Source organism: Bos indicus, chromosome 4 (genome assembly GCF_029378745.1).
Source record: "Bos indicus isolate NIAB-ARS_2022 breed Sahiwal x Tharparkar chromosome 4, NIAB-ARS_B.indTharparkar_mat_pri_1.0, whole genome shotgun sequence".
Classification (NCBI taxonomy): Eukaryota; Metazoa; Chordata; class Mammalia; order Artiodactyla; family Bovidae; genus Bos; species Bos indicus.
Genome location: NC_091763.1, coordinates 101912995 through 101934871, shown reverse-complemented (window position 1 = coordinate 101934871; position 21877 = coordinate 101912995). Strand labels below are relative to the sequence as shown.

At 44.0% G+C, this 21877-nt stretch overlaps 1 protein-coding gene across 2 annotated transcripts in view; it reads left to right on the top strand.

Moving 5' to 3' along the window:
- Nucleotides 1-718: 718 nt before the first annotated feature.
- Nucleotides 719-21877, top strand: part of DGKI (diacylglycerol kinase iota) — a 513531-nt gene continuing 492372 nt past the window's right edge. For both annotated transcript variants that reach the window (XM_070788214.1, XM_070788213.1), the window contains exon 1: nucleotides 719-1058. In XM_070788214.1, the coding sequence (XP_070644315.1) occupies nucleotides 823-1058 (236 nt within the window). In that variant the 5' untranslated portion in view covers nucleotides 719-822. The remainder of the gene's footprint in view (nucleotides 1059-21877) is intronic.

Genomic DNA, 21877 nt, shown 5'->3' with positions numbered 1-21877 from the left:
TGAGGGGATCCCAGCCCTTGTCCTGCGAGAGGAGGCAGATTTTCGCCTGCATGTTAAACTTACCTCCTCCTCATCCCTCATTTACCCTGCGCACGAATTCTCTCCCAGGTTCGCACAGACCACGCGCGCGTTGCATTGCCCACGTTTCCCGCGTAGGACGGCTTCTGCCGGGCTCCGCCGTGCAGGGTCGGGCAGCGGCGGTGGGGAGAATGCCGTCCCGGACATCGGACGTCAGGCATGGGGACGGGGACCAAGGTGGGCGCTAGCGCTCCGGGGCCGGCAGCCCAGGCAGGGCATCTCTCCCTTCCTGGTCTCCGTTTCCTCGTGTAATAACCAGGGCGCGGCACGCCGTCCTCCGAGTTTCCCTTTGGAGCTCTCCTCTCCTGCTGGCCCTGTCTGCGCGCCCAGCCGGGCAACTCCTTACCCTCCTCCCCTCACCGCTCCCCGCTCTGTCCACCTCTCCGGCCACCCGACGCCTCAGGGCGGAGTTCAGGTGCGGCGGTGGCAGGTGCTCCGGATTTCGGAAAAGGCCAGAGGGGCGGGAGGGCGCGGGTGTGAGCGGGGAGGGTGAGGGGAGGTGGAGGGAGGTGGCCTCTGATTGGTCGGGGAGGGGGAGTGGAGGCACGGAGTTTCCCACAATGCCCCGGTGCGGGGCCGCCGCGGATGGATGCTGCGGGAAGGGGCTGCCATTTGCCGCCCCTGTCAGCGGCGCGCGGACCTGCTCGCTCTCCTGCAGTGGCAGCAGCCGTCAGCGCCGTCCGCCGGTCCGGCCTCTGCAGCGGCGGCGCCTAGGCTCCCTCCGCGGCTGCCGGAGCGGTCGCCATGAACCCCAGCTCCTCGGCGGGAGAGGAGAAGGGGGCGACGGGCGGCAGCAGCAGCAGCGGAAGCGGCGCCGGGAGCTGCTGCCTGGGCGCCGAGGGCGGCGCGGACCCGAGGGGCGCGGGGGCAGCGGCGGCCGCTGCCCTGGAAGAGCCTGGGGCCGCCGGCCCGAAAGAGAAGGACGAGGCACTGGAGGAAAAGCTGCGGAACTTAACTTTCCGGAAGCAGGTCTCTTACAGGTAGGCGCGCGAGCCTGGGCAACCGGGAGGCAGGTGCCGCTGCGGGGCGCGAGACCGGTTCTACGCCCTCGGAGAGGCGCTTCTTCGGACTGGGGGCATCTCTCTCTCGCTCGCTCTTTCTGTCTGTCTCTCTGCTTCTTCCTCCCCCTTCTGGGCTGTGTGTTCACTTCCCATCCGATCTTTCTGGGCTGGAGGGAAGCTACGTCTGCCAGGTTTCCCTCCGGAACTGGAGAGAAGACTGGTTCCCTGAGGTCAGAACAATAAAAATGCGCGTGTATGTGTTTGTGTGTGTGTGTGTGTGTGTGTGTGTGTGTGAGGGGGTGCACACACAGGTGCCGGCTTTCTTGAGAGAAGTCCTCGAAGTTGTCCCTAAGCCTGGGTCATCTTCACCCACTCCCCCTCCGTTCCTTATTTCACTGAGTGAACCTTTGTCACTAAGTTGATACTTGAGATCACAGACGGGCAGAAAAGAACAGCGCTCTACACTGTAGAGAAATCCTTACGGAAGTTGGTCCTGCTGCGTTGTGAATCTCTGTTTGTACGTACGCAACTAGTTCCCGGGGTACCTGTACATGTGACACCCCCCCTCCCTGGGAACTAGTCATTGGCACATATGTATCTGTTGCAGCACCATAATTTGCAAAGAAAAAGGAAGTAGTAATTTTAACAGAAAAGTACCAGTTCTCTTGGGTGTGCCCAGAAGGACGACCTGGGGAGCCTGTTGGCACAGAAGGTGTGAGGGCAAGAATGGGGCCATGCTTGTGCCCAGCATGGGTGTATTTGCAAGACTAGGACAGTGTGGGATAAATGCCCCCCAAATGATGCTTTAAAAGACTACCCCACATTGTGTCAGGAGTCACAGATAAGAAAGGAGGATTTGGTAAGTTTTCTCCTCTGCGCTGCCCAGTCTCCCACCCCAGGCAAGAATAAAGATATTGATAGGTTTGGAGAGTTTGGGAGACTACCCTTCCTGCTTGTTAATCTTAAAAGTTGAGGTGATAAACAAGCATAGAATTGCAAAGATGTTCACTTGCTCAGGCTCGGAGTATTCCTTGAAAAGAAAGCAAGGGACCCTCCTCATTTTGAGTTAGCAGTCCTCTCCAGAAACCCATGTAAAGTACTAAGGCTCTTACAGCATGTGCTGTTATGTAAGCAAAAGCAGATGACAGAGGTGTGTGGGTTTGTGAGGATGTGTGTTGTATTTCTGGGGGCATGTGTGTGAATCATCGGGATCCCTACGGACATCACCTGGACTGGAGGACCCGGTCACTAGGGCATGTACTCTGTGCCTAAGTATTTAGTCCTTGCAACTCCAAGACCATCTTCCTGGGGAAAGTGTTGCTCCCTTGTCCCTCAAGGGCATTTTGTTCTTTGTGCATTGAAGGAGTTTCCCACCTGACTTGCTCTTTTAGTTACTCACTTAGATCAGGATAAAATGGATCTTTCTCTTGATATTTTTGGTTTCTAAAAATAGACAAGTGGTGGAAAGTGAGGCAGCTCTGAGGAGGTAGGCTAGGACACAGGCAGTTCTACTTCCTAGCTAGGATGGCTTGTCTGGCCCTGAGGGGACCAGGGACTACATTCAGCCTAATTTAGGAATTGTGAGTTGGAGGCTGTGGGGCGGTTGATTACATGAAACATATTGTGTGTCTGGGCTCCTGGGCCCAGAATCGTTCCTGTGTCATTGGTATTCATCATCAGGCTCCTCCTGGGTTGCAAAGCCAGAGTTTGCAAGGGAAATCATTTCAGCTCGCCTCTTGGCAGGAGTCATTCCCTGAGCCTCTTTCTCTTGGAAAAGAGTACTGTGTGGGACTGTGGCTTTCTGGGTTGCATGCTCACACATACATGTGTATGGGTGTTCACAGGCAAACACAGACGTAGGCCCAGACAGTGTTTTTTTTTTTTTTTTTTTCTGTAGAGAAAGAATAAGACTGCATCTGCCTTACAGTCTACAGAAGTGGCTTCTGCCTTGTGAACATCATTTCCTTTTAAATAAAGCTTTACAGTCTCCAATTCAGGAAGCCTCCTGTATCAGCATCGCCTCAGGAGGCTGGCTAAAGATGCCCACCACCCCACACTTTCAAAATCAAACTCTCCGTGCGTGGGCATTTTTTAACAGGCTCCTCAGGTGATGCGTAAACACACTAATATCTGAGGTCTGCTGGTCTGTGTTCCCCCCCAAACCCCCAGAGGTAAGCAGTTGATCTTTAAACTCATAATCCATGCTCAGCCAAACATGGCTAGCAGTCCCAAAGTCAGAGGAAAGACAGAGAAAAATAGGTATTTCATCAGCATGTGTTTGTGCTGGTAGCCTGGAGAGTGTCTCTATTTTGATGAGGAGGAGGATTATTTTTTTAGAGACCTGGTGAATGGGTGGTGAATGGCATACCTATTCATCATGGAAGCCATTTATGCTGGACTCAGATGTAGCTAGGCCTGGCCATTTCACTGGTGGGTTGATGAATGGTCTGTAAGAAAAGAGACTTTGACTGAAGTTGAGCATTGGCTCCTCAGTGAGGACCAACCACATCACCTCACTTCTGAGGGGGAGGTGCACCTCACTCTGCACCCAAGGACAGTGACTGGAGAAAGATAATGGATGGGGGTCAAGAACACCTCACAGAATGGAATCTAAGTGAAAGGGTTGAGTTAGGGTGTGGAATATGGCCACGATGTCAGGGGGATCAGTTGAAGTGGGGAGGAAGAGATTTGCAGGTGGTCAAAAATAAATATCTTTTGAAGAACATGGGTGTTTACAGAATGACATGACAGGAGAGAAGAAGGGGGCTAGGGGAGAGGGTGTGTGTGTGCGCCTGTGTGTAGGGGGTCTCATCTGCTCCTTCTGTTGCTAAGGAACATATAAGCTAGGGTTTAAAAATAAATGAGGAGTGGGTGGGCATATGCAATGACTCCTGTCTTTTTAGGAACCAGAGCCCTTTGCAAAAAACCTTTAAATAACCATTTCTGGAGGAAGATTATTCATTTTGCTTGACTTTTACTTTGTTAAGTAAAATAAATTCCTTTCTATACCCCTCGATTTCCCCTCATTATCTTCTCTTTCTTTTTTTGGGAACCTTTTTTCCCATGAGAATTTTTCCTTTATTTCACATTCTGCTCCCCTAGAGCAAATAATCTCTGTAGACCATAAAGCTGAAGGGTTTAGAAAGCAGTGCAAGTGAGCTAGTACTTTTCTGTTAAAATTACTACTTCCTTTTTCTTTGCAAATTATGGTGCTGCAACAGATACATATGTGCCAATGACTATATAATGTGTAGGAACTGTTTTTTTAACCACTGTAAGAGTTCCCATTTAAGTCAGTATAACAACAAAAAAAATCTTTTAGAAACACACAGGGGAAGGGAAGGAGAAGGTAGCTGATGTTCATTGTCTCCTGTGTACCAGGAATGGCACTAAATTTGTCCTGTTGTTCAGTTGCTCAGTTGTGTCCGACTCTTTTTGACCCCATGGACTGCAGCATGCCAGTCTTCCCTGTCTTTCACTGTCTGCTGGAGTTCGCTCAGACTCTTGTCCATTGAGTCAATGATGCCATCCAACCATCTCATGTTCTGTCTTATTTACTCTTCATGACGGTCATGATGTGATTCTTCAGCTCAGTTCAGTTGCTCAGTCATGTCCGACTCTTTGCAACCTCAGAGACTGCAGCACACCAGGCTTCTCTGTCCATCACCAACTTCCGGAGCCTGCTCAAATTCATGTCCATTGAGTCGGTGATGCCAGCCAACCATCTCGTCCTCTGTCATCCCCTTCTCCTGCCTTCAATCTTTCCCAGCATCAGGGCCTTTTCAAATGAGTCAGCTCTTTGCATCAGGTGGCCAAAGGATTGGAGTTTCAGCTTCAGCGTCAGTCCTTCCAATGACTATTCAGGACTAATGTCCTTTAGGATGGACTGGTTGGATCTCCTTGCAGTCCAAGGGACTCTCAAGAGTCTTCTCCAGCACCACAGTTCAAAAGCGTCAATTCTTTGGTATTCAGCTTTCTTTATAGTCCAACTCTCACATCCATACATGACTACTAGAAAAACCATAGGTTTGACTAGATGGACCTTTTTGGGAAAGTAATGTTTCTGCTTTTTAATAAGCTGTCTAGGTTGGTCATAGCTTTTCTTCCAAGGAGCAAGTGTCTTTTAATTTCATGGCTGCAGTCACCATCTGTGGTGATTTTGGAGCCCCCCAAAATAAAGTCTCTCACTATTTCCATTGTTTCCCCATCTATTTGCCATGAAGTGATGGGACCGGATGCCATGATCTTAGTTTTCTGAATGTTGAGCTTTAAGCCAACTTTTTCACTTTCCTCTTTTGCTTTCATCAAGAGACTCTTTAGTTCCTCTTTGCTTTCTGCCATAAGGGTGGTGTCATCTGTGTATTTGGCGTTATTGATATTTCTTCTGACAATCTTGATTCCAGCTTGTGCTTCATCCAGCCCAGCATTTCGCATGATGTACTCTGCATATAAGTTAAATAATCAGGGTGACAATATACAGCCTTGATGTTCTCATTTTCCTGTTTGGAGCCCTTCTGTTGTTGATATGATTGTGGTTATTTCTATCTTATAAACAAACCTAAGGATTAGAACTTGGGTAGGAGACAGAATTTAAACCCAGATCTGACTCTAAATGACATTCTTTTTAGACCCCATCCTTCTCCCCTAAACATTCACTTCTGTTTTGAATGTGTCCCTTGGATGTCTGTGTTCACATGAATGTAAGCTGTTCTTTTACCTCTTCCGTAGTATGCCACAGGTCATTATTTATTATCTCTTGTATAATTTATTCTTTGGACTGTGTCCCTTTGGATGTATAATTTTAAGGAACTCCTCTACTCTTTCAGAAATAGAAATGAATCTAAATTCACGATCACCAGAAAATACATTGGTTTTGCTTCTGAGAACAAAACCACCTACATGACACCTGCTATCTCTGAAGATCTCCATGTTTAGAGTTTTATATGACTTTTAATAAAAACTACACAGGTGTTGTGTAGGTGAACCTTGATCCAGGGAGGAGGTGGCCTGTCTGTACCTCTTTGAGCAGCACAGAATAAATGATCAAGTGTGATTTTGTTTGTAAGGAGGACTGGGCAGTTACTGTTACTTATGAGATATTAATGCCTGTGCTTCAGTTTCTCTATTTATAAACCTGGATGGTAATATCAGACCCTCCTGAAAGGGAATTTGGGATATGAGATAAAAGTCACAAGGAGCATTTAGCTTCTTACATTATGCTGCATGGTAAAAATGGTTCTGTTATTCTTTACACATTGATAAGAAGACAGTATTTCCATTTTGAGTATTTCCCTGCAACACAGCATTGTGACGTTAGGAAAGACTGTTGTCATGTTGAAAGCTGAGTAGGAGAACATGGAACTTGTTTTTCCTTGCATGGGAATGTATAGTGTATGGGGGAAAGTTTTCTTTTCCTGAATCCTCCTTTGTAAACCACTTTTATTTATATTATTTATTTTCATCTGTGCTTCACATACTTGTTTGATATTTAGAGGCTTCTAGATTAGGTAGAACCTTGGTTCCAAGTTACTGTTTCCCTCCTCAATAATGACTTAGGACTTGGCTAAGTGTAGACTTTCTCCATCAGCATATACACTAGGCAAGCTTGCACTTGAACCACCGTCCAGAGTACTTAATCTGCTCTAGCTGATCTTTTCAAGGCTTGGTTTTCACATGGCAGAGTGACAACACTGGGTCCTGTGGCATCAGGGGATGAAGAAGTGGATGGGAGCCTTGCTGGTGTTTACTTCTGCTCTGGCAACAGCAGTGTTGCCTCGTAGGGTCAGATTTAGTAGGACTAGAGCTAATTCTTTGGAACTTGTTACTTTTTAAAAAAACTTTTCATTTTATATTGGAATATAGCGAAGAATTGATGCTTTTGAACTGTGGTACTGGAGAAGACTCTTGTGAGTCCCTTGGACTTCAAGGAGATCCAACCAGTCCATCCTAAAGGAGATCAGTCCTGGGTGTTCATTGGAAGGACTGATGCTGAAGCTGAAACTCCAATACTTTGGCCACTTCATGCAAAGAGTTGACTCATTGGAAAATACCCTGATGCTGGGAGGGATTGGGAACAGGAGGAGAAGGGGACGACAGAGGATGAGATGGCTGGATGGCATCACCAACTCGATGCACATGAATTTGAGTGAACTCCAGGAGTTGGTGATGGACAGGGAGGCCAGGCATGCTGCGATTCATGGGGTCACAAAGAGTCGGACACGACTGAGTGACTGAACTAACTAACTAACTATAGCCAATTAACAACGTTGTGATAATTTCAGGTGGACAAAAAAGGAGTCAGCCTTACATATGCATATATCCATTCTTCCCCAACTCCCCTGCTATCCAGGCTGCCACATAACATTGAACAGGGAACGCTTTACTTTCTAATCTGAAACAATAAGGACTCCTTGTGAGGGTCCAGGCTAGCTGCATCTTCCAGACTCTTCTGGGCCAGAATACACATTCCTTATGCAACCTTGAGGTGTCCTTGAAGTGGGTTCAGAAGCACTCACCCTTAGACAAGAAGTATCCAAACAGTTTCCTACATGTTGGGCTATGTGACATTTGCTTTCTTACAAGGGTTTGCACTGGATAACATGGATCCTAATTATTTTTTTCTGAGACCCTATAATGGTAGTTTTAGCATAGTATTTACTGCATTAATGTGGAATGTGAATGGGTAGCTCAGGGAAGAAGGTAAAGAGCAGAGTAAAAATCTATGCTGTTAGGCTTTTTATGTTTCTTTGAAGTTGAATTTGGTCAAAATCACTATAAAAATGGACTAATTTCAAAGTGTTTTAACGGGTTGTAACTGTTTGAACTTTTGGAATTGTTTGAACTGGTTGGAATGTTATGCCTATTGCAAGGCATAACAGACCAGCATATTATACAAGGAGATTAACAGAAGAAAAACTCCTAAGTTAGTTCTGTTTGCACATAACGCTCCGCAGACTCATCTCTGGCTTGTTCCCCAGACACACCCCTTGTTAGGCTTGAGCTCAAGAAGGTCCACTTTCTGTGGTTCTCTCCTGTCCTCGCATGATGCTTTCAAACATCTGTGTTAGGGCTGAGTTGTCATTTTCTGTCCTGGGAATTAGACTAGGATTTGAACCTGGCACGTTCTAGCTGAGCTTGGGAATGTTATGTCACCCCTCTGAGGCTCATGTGGTAATAATAATACTTCTCTTAGAAGTTTGTTAGGAGAATTAAATGAGTTATTTTATGGTGAGAACTCAGCACAGTGCCTTGAGCAGAGTTAACTTTAAATGTCTATTTAGGCCCTCATTTCGGTTTATAATGTGTTTATTTATGTATAGAAAATATCCTGGAAACATGTACATCAAACCATCATCACCAGTTACTTTTGGAGAGTAGGATCTTGGTTGGAGAGCCAAGGGGATAATACACTTCTGTGTCATTAGAATTTTTCATATATTTCTTTTGTAATTAAAAATGAAAGAACTATTGAAAAAAAAAAAAAAGTCTTACTCTTCCCTGCTAGGTCGTGAGTTCCTTTGAGGACAGAAATTGCACCTTATCATTGGAATCTCTGAATCCTGTTCTTATTGCTCAGTAGGTGTTGGATAAATATTTATCGAATGAATGAATTTAATTGCCTTCTTTAAATAAGCTACTATGTTATGTGCTCCCTGTCCATCTCAGCTGTGGGTTTTTTCCTTTCTACTCAGAGAAGCGTCTGCCTTTTTCTCATTTACACTTTGTCCAGCTTCCCAGGACTGTTTCTGTTTACAGCTTCCTGTGCGAGTACCTGTGCCAGCCATTTAGCCAGCTGTTGGAGGCTGGAGAGGGTGGCCGAATATCTTGCTTAACCAGCTATTTGCAGCTTGTCACAGAAAAGGCCTTAATTTGCCTTCTGAGTAGCACTAATTAGCTCTCCGGCTCTCTGTCTGTCTCATCCTTTTCCAAGGGGCATCATTGATTTTCTCCTTAGGGAGTTTTCTGTTGGCTTTTCCTTCTCTGAGTAGAACTTAGAAAGATGGTTGCCCCACATTTTCGGCATCTGCACCAACCGTGGTCCAGCCAGCCCGAAGTTACCCCCATGGCCTCTCTTCTGTATTACCTTACTCACTCTCTCCTCCCAGCTCCCTTGACTGACTTCGGATGGAAAAGTTATTTTAGGAAGAATTCCTCAATCAACTTTGTGACTAACTAAACCTCTGTTTTGTTTTTAACGCATTTAATCCCAAAGTCTTTGAGAAAGTACCAGCTACTTTTTATTTGCATAACATATAAAGCACCTGAAGAATGGCTGGTGAGTTTTCTGACACCAGTAGTGTTCAGAGAGGTGGAATGAGCACTGTTTGGCTAATTTTAGAAAAAAAAAAAAAATTAACCCATGAGAGGTGTGTGTATTGGCTGGGGCAGGGGGCTATAGTTGGGTAGAGGTGGGAAGAAGGATCTTTACAGATTAATTTTAGTTCTTTCCTTCCAGCACTTTGTGAGTTGTTGAAGTGGAGTGAATACTGTTTGTTTGTTTTTTAAGGCAACAGCTCTTAGATGGGGACTTCTGGAGTTCTTGTGCCTAACTTCCATGAAGTTAGCAAACTTCATTTGCTCCAGTGGAGAATGGTCTTTTAGGTTTTTCAGACTCATAAATAATGCTCTGATATGGAACAAATTCTGAGTTAAGCTATAATATTAATGGTCTGGCTTTTGTTAGATGGAGGGGGAGACATTCAAAGCTTAAAAACAGTGATAATTAAACTGCAGTCAGCTCTCATTATTCTTATTCTTCAGTTCCTTGAGTGTCAGAGTGAAGTAGTGGCTGAGAGCCCTGGCTCTGGAGCCCTACCTCTTTGGGTCATATCTCTGCCTCTGCCTGCTGTCAGGCCATGGCCGAGTTACTTAACCTCTCTGTGCCTTAGTTTCCCTGTCTAATGGTAATGATAATAGTCCCTACCCTGTGTGATTATTTGAAAGCTAACTGATAACGGTCTCTGTAACAATGGAAGCAGCATGAGTATGTTTATTATATGTTATTATTATAAGTGGCATCAGCCATACTTATGTCCAACCAAGGACCAGATTTTGTTTTTTAGTCTTCAAAATATTGAACATTAATCGAATGTTGATAGCAAGTGATAAGATTATTCAGATAATATGAAAATGAGATCAATTATACACTTTAATTTACAGGTTTTGACATTCAGTGGGGGTAGAGAATATGTCCTTTTCCCTTCACAACTTATTAAAAACTAGTTCACCCTTCCTAGAGGATCTGAAGGCTGCTTCTGAGTGCTCTGGAAATCGGATCAGGCAGAAGGCCAAGGTCGGAGAAGACAGGCGCAGTGAGCAGAGTGATCAGGGGGCAGTAGCCCACAGCCCAGCTGCCATCTGGGAGCAGGAAGCCAGTCGTGGAGGGAATGGGGGTCTCAGAGCTTTGTAGTGCCAGGAATAGATATGCAGATAAAGGCAGAGGTGCTGGAAACAGAGCTGTCGCCAGGGCCCCCAGGACAGAGGTCATCCCTCTCCTTGCCTGACTAGATGCTGTCTTCTCTGCACGTGCAGACCATAGCTGGCTGCCGTGTCCTGGCAGTGAGAGAAAAAAGCTTCCTAGGGGTGACCTGTCCCGGATTATTTCAGAAATGGAAGGCTCGGCCTTCTGGGACATGCTGTCAGTTATCTCAGCCAGACCAAATAGCAGATTTTATTTTTTTTTTTAATTTTAGAAGATTATTAAATATTTGTTGAGCAAATAAAACTGGCTCAGGATGTTGAGGTAAGTATTGAGGAAGTAAATCCACTTTTTTTTTCTTTGAAAGGCAGTTTAATTGCTTTTGCATATCTTGAAGATCTTCAGGAAATAGCCAGAAGATAGACATCTTGCATGGTCCAAAGAACATTTTAAAATGTGTCCTTCTTTTGTATATAAGATGTCAAAATTCTGTGGAAAAATTAATTTTTGTTTCAAAAACACTTGAAAGCAATTTGTTTAAAGATTTTTTTTTAATTATTTATTTTTAACACCAAAAATATTTCATATTGGGGTATAGCTGGTTAACAATGTTGTGATTGTTTCAGGTGAGCAGTGAAGGGACATATATATGATCCACTAAATACATATATGATCCACTCTAAACATATACATGATCCACTCTTTCCCCAAACTCCTCTCCATCCTGGCTGGCACATAACCTTGAGCAGAGTTCCGTATGCTTTATAATAGGTCCTTGTTGATTATCCATTTTAAATATAGCCGTGTGTACATGACCTTCCCAGAGTCCTTAACTGTCCCTTCCCCCCAGCAACGTTAAGTTCGTTTTCTAAGTCTGTGAGTCTCTTTCTATTTTGTAAGCTCATTTATATAATTTCTTTTTAGATTCCATATATGAGGGATGTCATATGATATTTCTCCTTCTGTGTCTGACTCACTTCACTCAGTATGACACTCTCTAGGTCCATCCATGTTGCTGCAAATGACATTATTTCATTCTTTTTTAATGGCTGAGTAGTATTCCATTGTATACATGTACCACATCTTCTTTAAAGAGCTTCATGTAAACTTAACTAGAACCTTTTGGAAAGGGTTCCATGCATCACTTTGAGATAAACTTCTGAAACAGTCTGCAAACTGAAAGGACTGTGTTCTCATCATTGTCCTGTACATGACACGGTTTCAGGCTGTCTCTCTCAGAGCACTTCCTGTAGAGGTTTTTGAGAAGAGAGCCTACTTTAACACAGTTTCTTCCTTTTAAATTGGCCCCCTCTCAGTCAATAAGCTGTAGTGTATTTTTGTTTTTCTCCAGTGGGGGAACACTGTCCTCAGCTTCTGAAGTTAGAAAGAAAGCAGAGGAACCTTGAACCCCAGAAGCTGGAGAGAGTAGTCTTCCCTGGCAGAATGAACACCCAGAGAGCCACCTGCTTTCCCAATGCACCCTCCCTTTCCTCCCAATGACCAAAAAGCAACACTTCACTGTTCTTCTCCTTCCCAACAACCTCTGATAGTCTGCAGAGGCAGCCTATATACTTCCAAAGATCTGGTGACATGCAGCTAAGAGAAGGAAAAAACTTTTCTTCATTCGGATTTGGACATGTGTACATGCTCAGTCGTTCAGTCATGTCCAACTCTTTGTGACCCCAACCCTCCAGGCTTCTCTGTCCATGGTATTCTCTAGGCAAGAATCCTGGAGTGAGTTGCCATTTCCTCCTCCAGGAGATTTTCTCTACCCAGGGATCGAACCTGTGTCTCCTGCGTTGGCAGGTTTTACCACTGAGCCCTTTGAGAAGCCCTCAAATTTGGACTGCAAGTATTAGTTTATTCACATACCTACTTGTGAGACTATTAATCAGTCCAAGTTACTGATTTTATGAAATGCTTAATCTGTGCCGAGAGCTGCTAAACATTTTATAATAGTATTTCATTTAACCTTCAGTTAAGTAACCCTGGAGAAGGGAATGGCAATTCACTCCAGTATTCTTGCCTGGGGAATTCCATGGACAGAGGACCCTGGTGGGCTACAGTCCATGGGGTTGCAAAGAGTCGGATACGACTGAGTGAGTAACACTAACACACTTAAGTAGGGCCTATTATTTTTTCCATTTTACAAATGAAGACATGGGGACTTAGATTGTAAGCTACTTGCCTGAGGTCACAAAGCCACTTAAATGGCAGAGTTTAGATCTATGCCTGTATTTGCTTATTGCTTCTCTAATACAATTTTTCAGCCTGGTTCTTTTTCACCTGTTTCCATTTCCTGTGTACAAATAGCCATATTTCCACCCTCTCGTAGCTTATTAGACCAAAATCCCCTGAGAGGAGAGAGCTGTGCACTTCATCTTAGTGTGCACACACAGTCTTGACATAGAAGAAGGTCTTAACAAAGGTGATGGGCTAAGAAAACAAGAATTCCTTTCCTGTTCAAGCATGGACTTGGCTCTGTGAATAGTTCTGTGCTACTGGCAATTTTAAGAAGATCAAGGTTGAGCTTTCCTTGGTGATTCTTTTTCAAACTATATGAATTTTCCATTGCATGAATTGAGGAACAAATCCAGTTTCCTGAGGCCAGTAAATGATTTGTAAGGGTTATAGCCTGGAACTCCCTGATTCCAATTCCACCTCCAGTATAAAATCTTATGAGTTGTAATCAGAGTAGAACTTGAAGGGAGTTGGGTAATATAATATTTGACGTGAAGAAATTAGGAACAATTCATGTGTACTTTGTGTGGACAAAATGGCATACTAGGTACCATTTGATTAAAAAAAATATATATCCTAAGAAGAGTCTTTTGCCTTTAACTAAAGGGCCTATTCAGGCTTCAAGTTCTTGTAATGCAGGTTTTTCCATAGCAGCATATTTTAGAATTCATATCTGTGTGCATAGTTACAGACCCCTAGAAAGTTCCAAAGGATCAGTTAAAAAACCAGAGTCATTCTTTCACATTTGAAGAAAACCTTCAGAATTTCTTAGCAAAATAAATCTCAAGTTCAAAAATAAACGTCCAAGCTATTTAAAGATTAAAACAGAAGCTTTCTATGAGCCGGTACAGAATTATAACAAGATCTAAGGGATTTCTTTTTTTTCTACAAAAGACAAATTTCTGGAGATTTCTTAAATTGTTAATACTGACTAAATTTAGATACATATAATAAAGATGTGTGTGATGCTTTTTTAGAGCTTTACCATTTAAAAACTGCTTTCACATAATTGATCTAATTTAATCTTCCAAACAGGTAGAGCAGGTATTGTCTTCAGAACCCTTGTGCTGTTCAGAAAGCAGGCATGGCTGCTAAGTACCTGCCCTAAAGCCACATGCCAGCAACGGGCACTGCCAGGCTCAGTCTAGTTTTTGGATCTGAAGCCCCATGTTCCCTTCCCTTCAGCACCCTGACTCCTCCCACTGCTCTTTGGAAAGATGGTTCTCAATATTTTCCCCTCATTAATTTTACTGACTTGATCTCAGTTGTTCATTGTGATGAACAGAGTTGGGCTCCACCACTGGCTAGGGTCCCAAATCCGTGTCTCACTGACAAGGACAATGACCTCGTCGTCATTGTCCTGACTCCCCCTGTTTTAAGTGCAAACCATACAGTGACACCACCAGGGTGATGGTAGGTGTTTCATATTCTTCCTATTGGGGCAGGGGTGGGCTGAGGGGAAGATAGAGAACTCTGCAGGCTCTTCCCTTGCATTAGTTGCTAAGCAGCAGCCATTTCATTGTAAAGGAGATTCGGCTCAAGTAATGACATAGGTATTCCCAGAATAGCATTTCATTTTTACAGCAACTGCATTTCACGTCTCCATATAGCATATGCTCAGTGATTTTCGGAGGAGAAATAGGCGCCTCAACACATTTGTTGAATATATGGAGGAAATTCAGTAGAGCTGATCACCTAATAGCCACACTCCTACATCCTGTGATTAAGAGTGAGCAGCGATTTTAAGGATGGGGAAGCTCGACCACCAAATAGGTATGTTTTGTGAGGCCATATCTGACGTGAACCGATAACATCTTGATGGAACACTCTGGACAGTTGGCAGTTCTGTTACTTGAAGTAATATGGCAGAGAGCAAAATGTGATTGCAGCCAAGGGGTTGGATCTAGGCCAAGATTTCATTGTATTGAGATTTTTGTTGGCAACCCAAGGCCCTTAAAATGAAGACAAAAGACAAGTGATGGATGGGTTTTCATTGCTTTAAACTTTGTGCAGTATTTTCTAAATTTTCCGCAACTGTCACATATTCTATTTGAAATCAGCATAAATGTCTTTAACTGAAAACATAAAAATAAAATGAAGGCAAAAGAAAGTATTGTACAAAACTTGTGCATGTTGTGGAGAGTATCAGGAAGAAGAGTGGGGAGTAGAGGAAGATATTGAATGGCCTGATAAATGTGTGTGTGAAAGGGGAGATTTTGAGTACAAAGTTGGCAGGTGGTCTGTTGGTGGGAGATCATGGTCCTGCCTTTTCAGGCACTTCTGCCATCTCTGTTGCAGCTCAGATGGTGGAGAAACTTGTATGTCTCTAGATAAGGATTTTGTCTCCCAAGCACTGCTGCCAAGGAATTATTAAGGCAGCGAAGTTTTCTGTTTTCTAAGAGTGCGTTGCACACCACCACCTCTTAGTCCCTCTCCCCAGGCCATTTGGGAGAAAGTCCCTTTTTCCAGGAGGAGATGGAATGCCTGGAAGCCAACCTTTAACTTCCAGTAAATTGTCCTCCCATTTATGGCAAAGTACCTCTTCCAGGAACTGAAAGTCATGTTCGGAAGAAATAACACATGGGTGAATCCACAAATGGTGAGCAGTTATTCCCACTGAGGTGCTGGATTCCGTAGCGTGGGTGTTTTCAGCATTCTCTCCGACAATTAGTGCTTCTCATATATTTCATTGTGGGCTTCTGATGATTACTCGAAATGGCTTTGGTGAAGCAGCTGTGGTGTTATAGAAACTCCTTATTCACTTGGGAGAATCAAGTCAAGGAGGACTGGGGAGGAGAGGACTAAAATCTTTGACTTCCTGGCCTGGAACCTTAGAGAAGCTAGATGCTAAGTGTCTCTCAGATAAAGCATATCTGGAAGGTGCTCAGTGATGTGCTCTCAGCATTGTTAATAGTGTATTAATAATAATAATAACAGCATTTACTGAGGTTTTACTATGTGTGCCAGGAACTGTGCTGAGTGCTTTACCTGTTTATTTCAGGTAATTCAGTCTTATGAGGTAGGTGTGATTACTGTTTAGTTTTACAGAAGCAGAAACTCAGGCACAGAGGAACGGCTCAGGGCCTCACAGCTGACGGACTCTGGAGCCAGAATGTAAATGCCAAAAGAACTCCCTGGCAAGTGTACTTAAGAACTACTCTGGGCCAGGGACTTCCCTGGTGGCCCAGTGGTTGAGAATCCACCTTTCAGTACAGGCGACATGCGTTTGATCCCTGGCTGGGGGCGGGGGGTGGGGGGTGGCTAAGATCCACATACCTCAGGTCAACTAAGCCTGTGCTCCACAGCTAGAGAAACCCCTCTGCAGCAAATAGAGGAACCCCTGAGATGCAGTGAAGACCCAGTGCAGCCAGAAAAAAGGAAAGATTACTCTGGGCTATAGCCCAGTGTAAGTGTGTGACTGCACCTGTTTGCCTTGGGAGTTCTCTCTGCCTTGTTGTGGGCAGAGGTGTGGGATTGTACACTGCAATGCCTGGCTCTGTGCCATGGAAACCAGGGAGGTCTTTGGGAGCTGTTGTAGCAGATTCCCCTCACCATCCTGATTCCTCCTTGGGACTCGGGGCATGAGCTTGGACACAGACTCTTCCACCTCACCTCTTAAAGGGCTGTCAAAGGAAGTGCCAGTTTGCTCATTTCCATCAGTGGCCCTGTAGGGCGGTTCCTCCTGCCCTGGTTCCTGTCCTTTTCAAGCAGGAATCACCAGCCCTTCTACTGAACTGTGATCTATTCAACATCTTCCCAATGAGGTTCTTTTTTGTTTCCATTAACCAGGGTTGGTTTCTATTGTTTGCAGCTAAAAAACAAACAAACAAACAAACAAAAAAACAAAACCCAAAAAACCTAACTGACAAAATATCTTTGCAAATGGTCTGCCAGCCTCTATTGGCGAGTGTCTTCCATGTCAGAAGTTCTTGGCTACATTAGGGCTATCCCACTGGTCAGATTAATGGGTTTCCCTGGTGGCTCAGTGGTAAAGAATCTGCAGCCAATGCAGGAGACATGGATTTGATCCCTGGATTGGGAAGATCTCCACTCCAGTATTCTTGCCTGGGAACTCCCATGGACAGAGGAGCCTGGTGGGCTACAGTCCAGGGGGATCACAAAAGAGTTGGATACAACTTAGCAATTAAACAACAACAATTGGTTATATATAATTGTTAAAAGTTTTTTAATAGAAAAAACTAAAGTATTATCATTTCATGTATCTTTAGCATGAATTAGATACTTTGTACCTCTCTTTTAATTGTTCTCTTAAATATCCAAACTCTCTGAGTTAGTTATTTCTATTATACCGACGAGGACACTGAATCTTACAGAGAAGAACCAATTTGCTTCAAGTCAGAGAGGTGTTAACTGATGGAATCAGGATTTAGACTAAGTTTGAGGTCACCCAAAGCTCGCATTTTTTCCTATTATACCATGCTGCTCTCGTATTAAGCCCAAAACGGACTGCTTTATTTCTTACTTACTGGTATGACAGTTTCACTTCTGGGGAATAGTCAGGATAATTCTCCCTCTTTTTCTGTATGATAGGTCTTCAAATATTTGAAGTCGGGTATTACATTTTTCTTTAACCTTCTTTCCTTCAGACTAAACCATCTCCACTTTTATTGTTCCCTTATCTCATATCAAAGGTGATTTTCAGTCACCTTCATGTTTCTGGATATTCCTAATTTGATAGCCTACTGGTTTATCCATGGCCTTCTTCATAAGAGTTGAGCAGTTGGGACTTCCCTGGCAGTCCAGTGGTTAAGACTGTGTGCTCCCAATGCAAGAGAACTAAGATCCTGCCTGCCACCTGGTGTGGCCAAAAAACAGAAAATAATTGAGCAGTAAACTGAAATTGTGGTCTAACCAGGGCCACCACTAGTGAAAAGGATGTCTCTGTTAGAATTAGAAACAGGTCCGAGTCTTAGTGAACAAGTGAGCAAGTGAACCTCTTTTACCCCCGAGCTCTGTCAGCCCATGAACTAGGATTTAGCATGTGGTGGGTGGTCCTTAGGCTGGATTTTAGTCTCTGCGTGACCCTTCATGCAGTACACTATCTGCACAAGTGTAGGTATGGCTTTGGGGGACTTAGTTCTCTTGTTGTGGCCATTGTTTGCCACGAGTATATGGATTAGCCTGGGTGCAGGCCAGTTGCTGTAAAACTCATTTCAAAAGCCAAATTTCCAGACTGCCAATTCAACAAATTACTGATGACATTTCCATAGTTTAGCTTAGGTTGCAGACATTTCACTTAAGATTCGTCATTTCAGTTTGGCTAAATGTTTGTTTGGCATGTTTTATATTTACTTCAGACACCAGACACTTCTAGAACATTCCCGATTCCTCCTCTTGCCCTCCCTTTATTTCTCTCTTTTTTCCTAAATAAGAAAGGGGAAGCTCTCTCTTAACTACTATTTACTGTTATCTCCATTTTTCAGACTTAGTGCCTGTACTGCTCTTCTCTGGGCCCTACTGCTGATGGACAAATGTCTGTGTCCAACTCTTCTAAAATTGGCTTAAGCTATTTGTCTGAGAGGTTTGGGTGAGCTTTGTTTTAGTGAGTTGACACAGATCTGATAAAGAAATCCATCTGTATTTTGGCTAAACCTATATTTGGTGGTCAAGGAGGTTGCTTATTTTATCCAGAAGAAAACCTTTTGCTGTTTTAGATAGGGTTGTTCAATATGGTGGACATGAGCCACGTGTGTCTATCAAGAGAAAATAAATTAAGTTTGAAATCCAGTTCCTCGGTCACACTCCCTGCACATTAAGTACTTAATTGCCATAGGTTCTAGGACCCACCCTATTGGCAGTACAGATGCAGACCATTTTTATCACTGCAGAAGGTTTTATTGAATGGCACTGCTTTGAGGGATTAGTGTCAAGGCACTAATTTATCAAGACTACAGAAAAACCTCTAGCTAATCATCCTTAAACAACAACCTTGAATGGCACAGTTCTTGAATTAAGTTGTCTAATTCTGTAATTAAGAAGTTACATCTTAGGGGTTTTCCTGGTGGCTTGGTGATGAAGAATCTGCCTGCCAATGCAGGAGACTCTGGTTCTATCCCTGATCTGGGAGGATCCCACATGCCTCGGAGCAACTAAGCCCGTGCACCTCAGCTACTGTGCCTGTGCTCTAGAGCCTGGGAGCCGCAACCACTGAGCCCATGTGCCATAACTACTCAAGTCTGTGCACCCTGAGCCCCTGCCCTGTGACAAGAGAAGCCACTACAATGAGAAGCCCATGCACTGCTAGAGAGTAGCCTCTGCTTGCTGCATCTAGAGAAGAGCCCACACAGCCACGAACCCAACACAGCCAAAAGTAAATAAATGGAAGTGTGTGTGTGTGTGTGTGTGTGTGTGTGTGTGTGTGTGTGTGTGTGTTAGGGCTTCCCTGGTGTCTCAGATGGTAAGGAATCTGTGTGCAGTGCAGGAGACCCAGGTTCAGTCTCTGAGTTGGGAAGATCCCCTGGAGAAGGGAATGGCACCTCACTCCAGTATTCTTGCCTGGAGAATCCCATGGACAGAGAGGAGCCTGGAGGGTTACAATCTATGGGGTCACAAAGACTCACTCGTGGCAGAATGACTAACACTTCCACTTCAGAAAAAAAAAAAAGTTACACTTAGAGATATAGCTAAGTAGGAGAGAGCACTGTAGACAGGGGAAAAGAGAAAGGCATTCTGGGTGTTCCCCATCAGCCAGCTTGTCCCCCATCAGCCTGCTTGTCCTGTGTTCCTCCCCTCCTCACTACAGTGGTGGCTGATTTCCATAACAGTAGAGATGGGAAGTGTGTCTTCTCTTTCCTTTGCAAACTGCATCTTCCTCTGCCTTGCCAGACATACATGGCTCTGTGCGGGAGTGAACATGTTCTGTGACTTGAGGGTGCGTTGGCTTTTTGGTCATTGAAAGTATCAGTACTTAGGTCAGTACTAGTTGCATCTGGGGGTAGAGTGAAGGGTGTGGAGAGAGCAGTACTGCTTCTCTACAAATAGATTCCTGAAATTCGGGCAAGGGCATGGCCCAAGATACAGGTGTAAACCTGGAGTATGGACATGTAGCTTCAGGTTCTGTCTATGTCACGGAAAGCGCTCATTATGCCCTGTTTTAGTCATTTCCCCCCCCCCCTGTTTTAGTCTTAACGTTAAGTTCCCATTATGTTCAATAAATATTTATTGTACATTCATCAGGGAGACATGGAAGTAAAAGCCTGGATTTAAACCTTTAATGTGGCTCACCTGGTTCCTACAGGAAAGACCTTAGAAAGCTATGCAAAGAGCTTCAAGGACAAAGCAAAAGCCCCAGGAGAATCCTTATATGTTTGTGTGGATTCTCTCTGGTGTTTTGAACTGCCAATACTGCACACAAGGGTGTTCTAAAAATAACCTGGGTAATGTGCATCTTCTGCCAAAGGGAGTGAGATAATTTGTGAGGATGATGAGAAATGGAAAAGGAGAGAAGCTTTAGAAGATGAGCAATGAAATACTCGAATCTCAATGGCCTCTGAGGCTCTCCCATGCACTGAGCGCTTTCTTTGAAGTCTTGATATTGAAAATCAAGAAAAAGTACAAAAAGAAAAAGGTGTCAGTAGGAGAAACATTGGGTTTTTCTTACCTATGTTGTATAATCCAAGCAGTTCCCTGGATAAAAAATGTACCTGTTTGATAAGAATAGTTATGGGATGCTCATACTGTTTATGGCAAACAGATGGGGGAAAAGTGGAAACAGTGACAGACTTTATTTTCTTGGGCTCCAAAATCACTGCGGACGGTGACTACAGCCACAAAATTAAAAGACACTTGCTCTTTGGAAGAAAAGCTGTGACAAACCTAGACAGCAAATTAAAAAAGCAGAGCCATCACTTTGCCAACAAAAGTCCATATAGTCAAAGCTATCGTTTCTCCAGTAGTCATGTACAGATATGAGAGTTGGACTATAAAGAAGACTGAGTGCTGAAGAGTTGATGCTTTTGAATTGTAGTGCTGGGGAAGACTCTTGACAGTCCCATGGACAGCAAGGAGATCAAACCAGTCAATCCTAAAGGAAATCAACCCTGAATTCTCAATTGGAAGGACTGATGCTGAAACTCCAATACTTTGGACACCTGATGCGAGGAGCCGACTCACTGGAAAAGATGCTGATGCTGGGAAAGATGGAGGGCCTGAGGAGGAGGAGGGTGACAGAGGATGAGATGGTTGGATGGCATCACCAACTCAGTGAACATGAATTTAAGCAAGCTCCCTGAGATAGTGAAGGACAGGGAAGCCTGGTGGGCTGCAGACCATGGGGTCACAAAGAGTCGGACGTGTTTAACAACTGAACAGTAGGGTACTCACTTGTTACAAGTGTGAAGCACAGTTTCAAGCCCTCCCCCAGGAATCCAAAGTTAAACAATATATCATTTCTCCCTTAAAATTGGTTCAAGTTGCTTATAAGTTATTGGGGAAACAAAAACTGCTTTGAGTGCCTACTGTATGCTAAATACTATGCTAAATGCTAGAAATAAAAGAGAAATAAGAACCATTGTTATCAAGAATTTGTGGTCTAGGGAGAGAGAAAAAACAATTTGATCTGAAACAATACAGATCGATAAACACAGAGTTAGAAGGATGTTTGGGGCAAGGTGAGAGAGGCCAGAGGAAGGGTTTGACAGAGATCTTTTAGAGCAGCTGATGGTTAAATGTGCCCTGAAGAAGGAAGAGGAGATAGCTGGATAGAGATAGCTAAGTAGCTTTGTTTACCAATTCAATGCAGAAAACATGCCTTAAGTTCTTTTTTTAAAAATTAAGTTTTTTGAAGTATAGTTGGTAAGGAATCTGTTTGCAATGCTGGAGACCCAGGTTTGATCCCTGGGTCAGGAAGATCCCCCGGAGGAGGAAATGGCAACCTGCTCCAGTATTTTTGCTTGGAGAATCCCATGGGCAGAGGAGCCTGGCCGGCTGCAGCCCACGGGATCGCAAGAGTCCGACATGACTTACTTAGCAACTAAGCCACCACATAGTTGATTTACAGTGTCGTGTCAATTTCTGTTGTACTGCAAAGTGATTCAAATATATACACATACGTATATACACTTTCATTTTCATATTCTTTTCCATTATGGTTTATCACAGGATATTGAATAGAGTTACC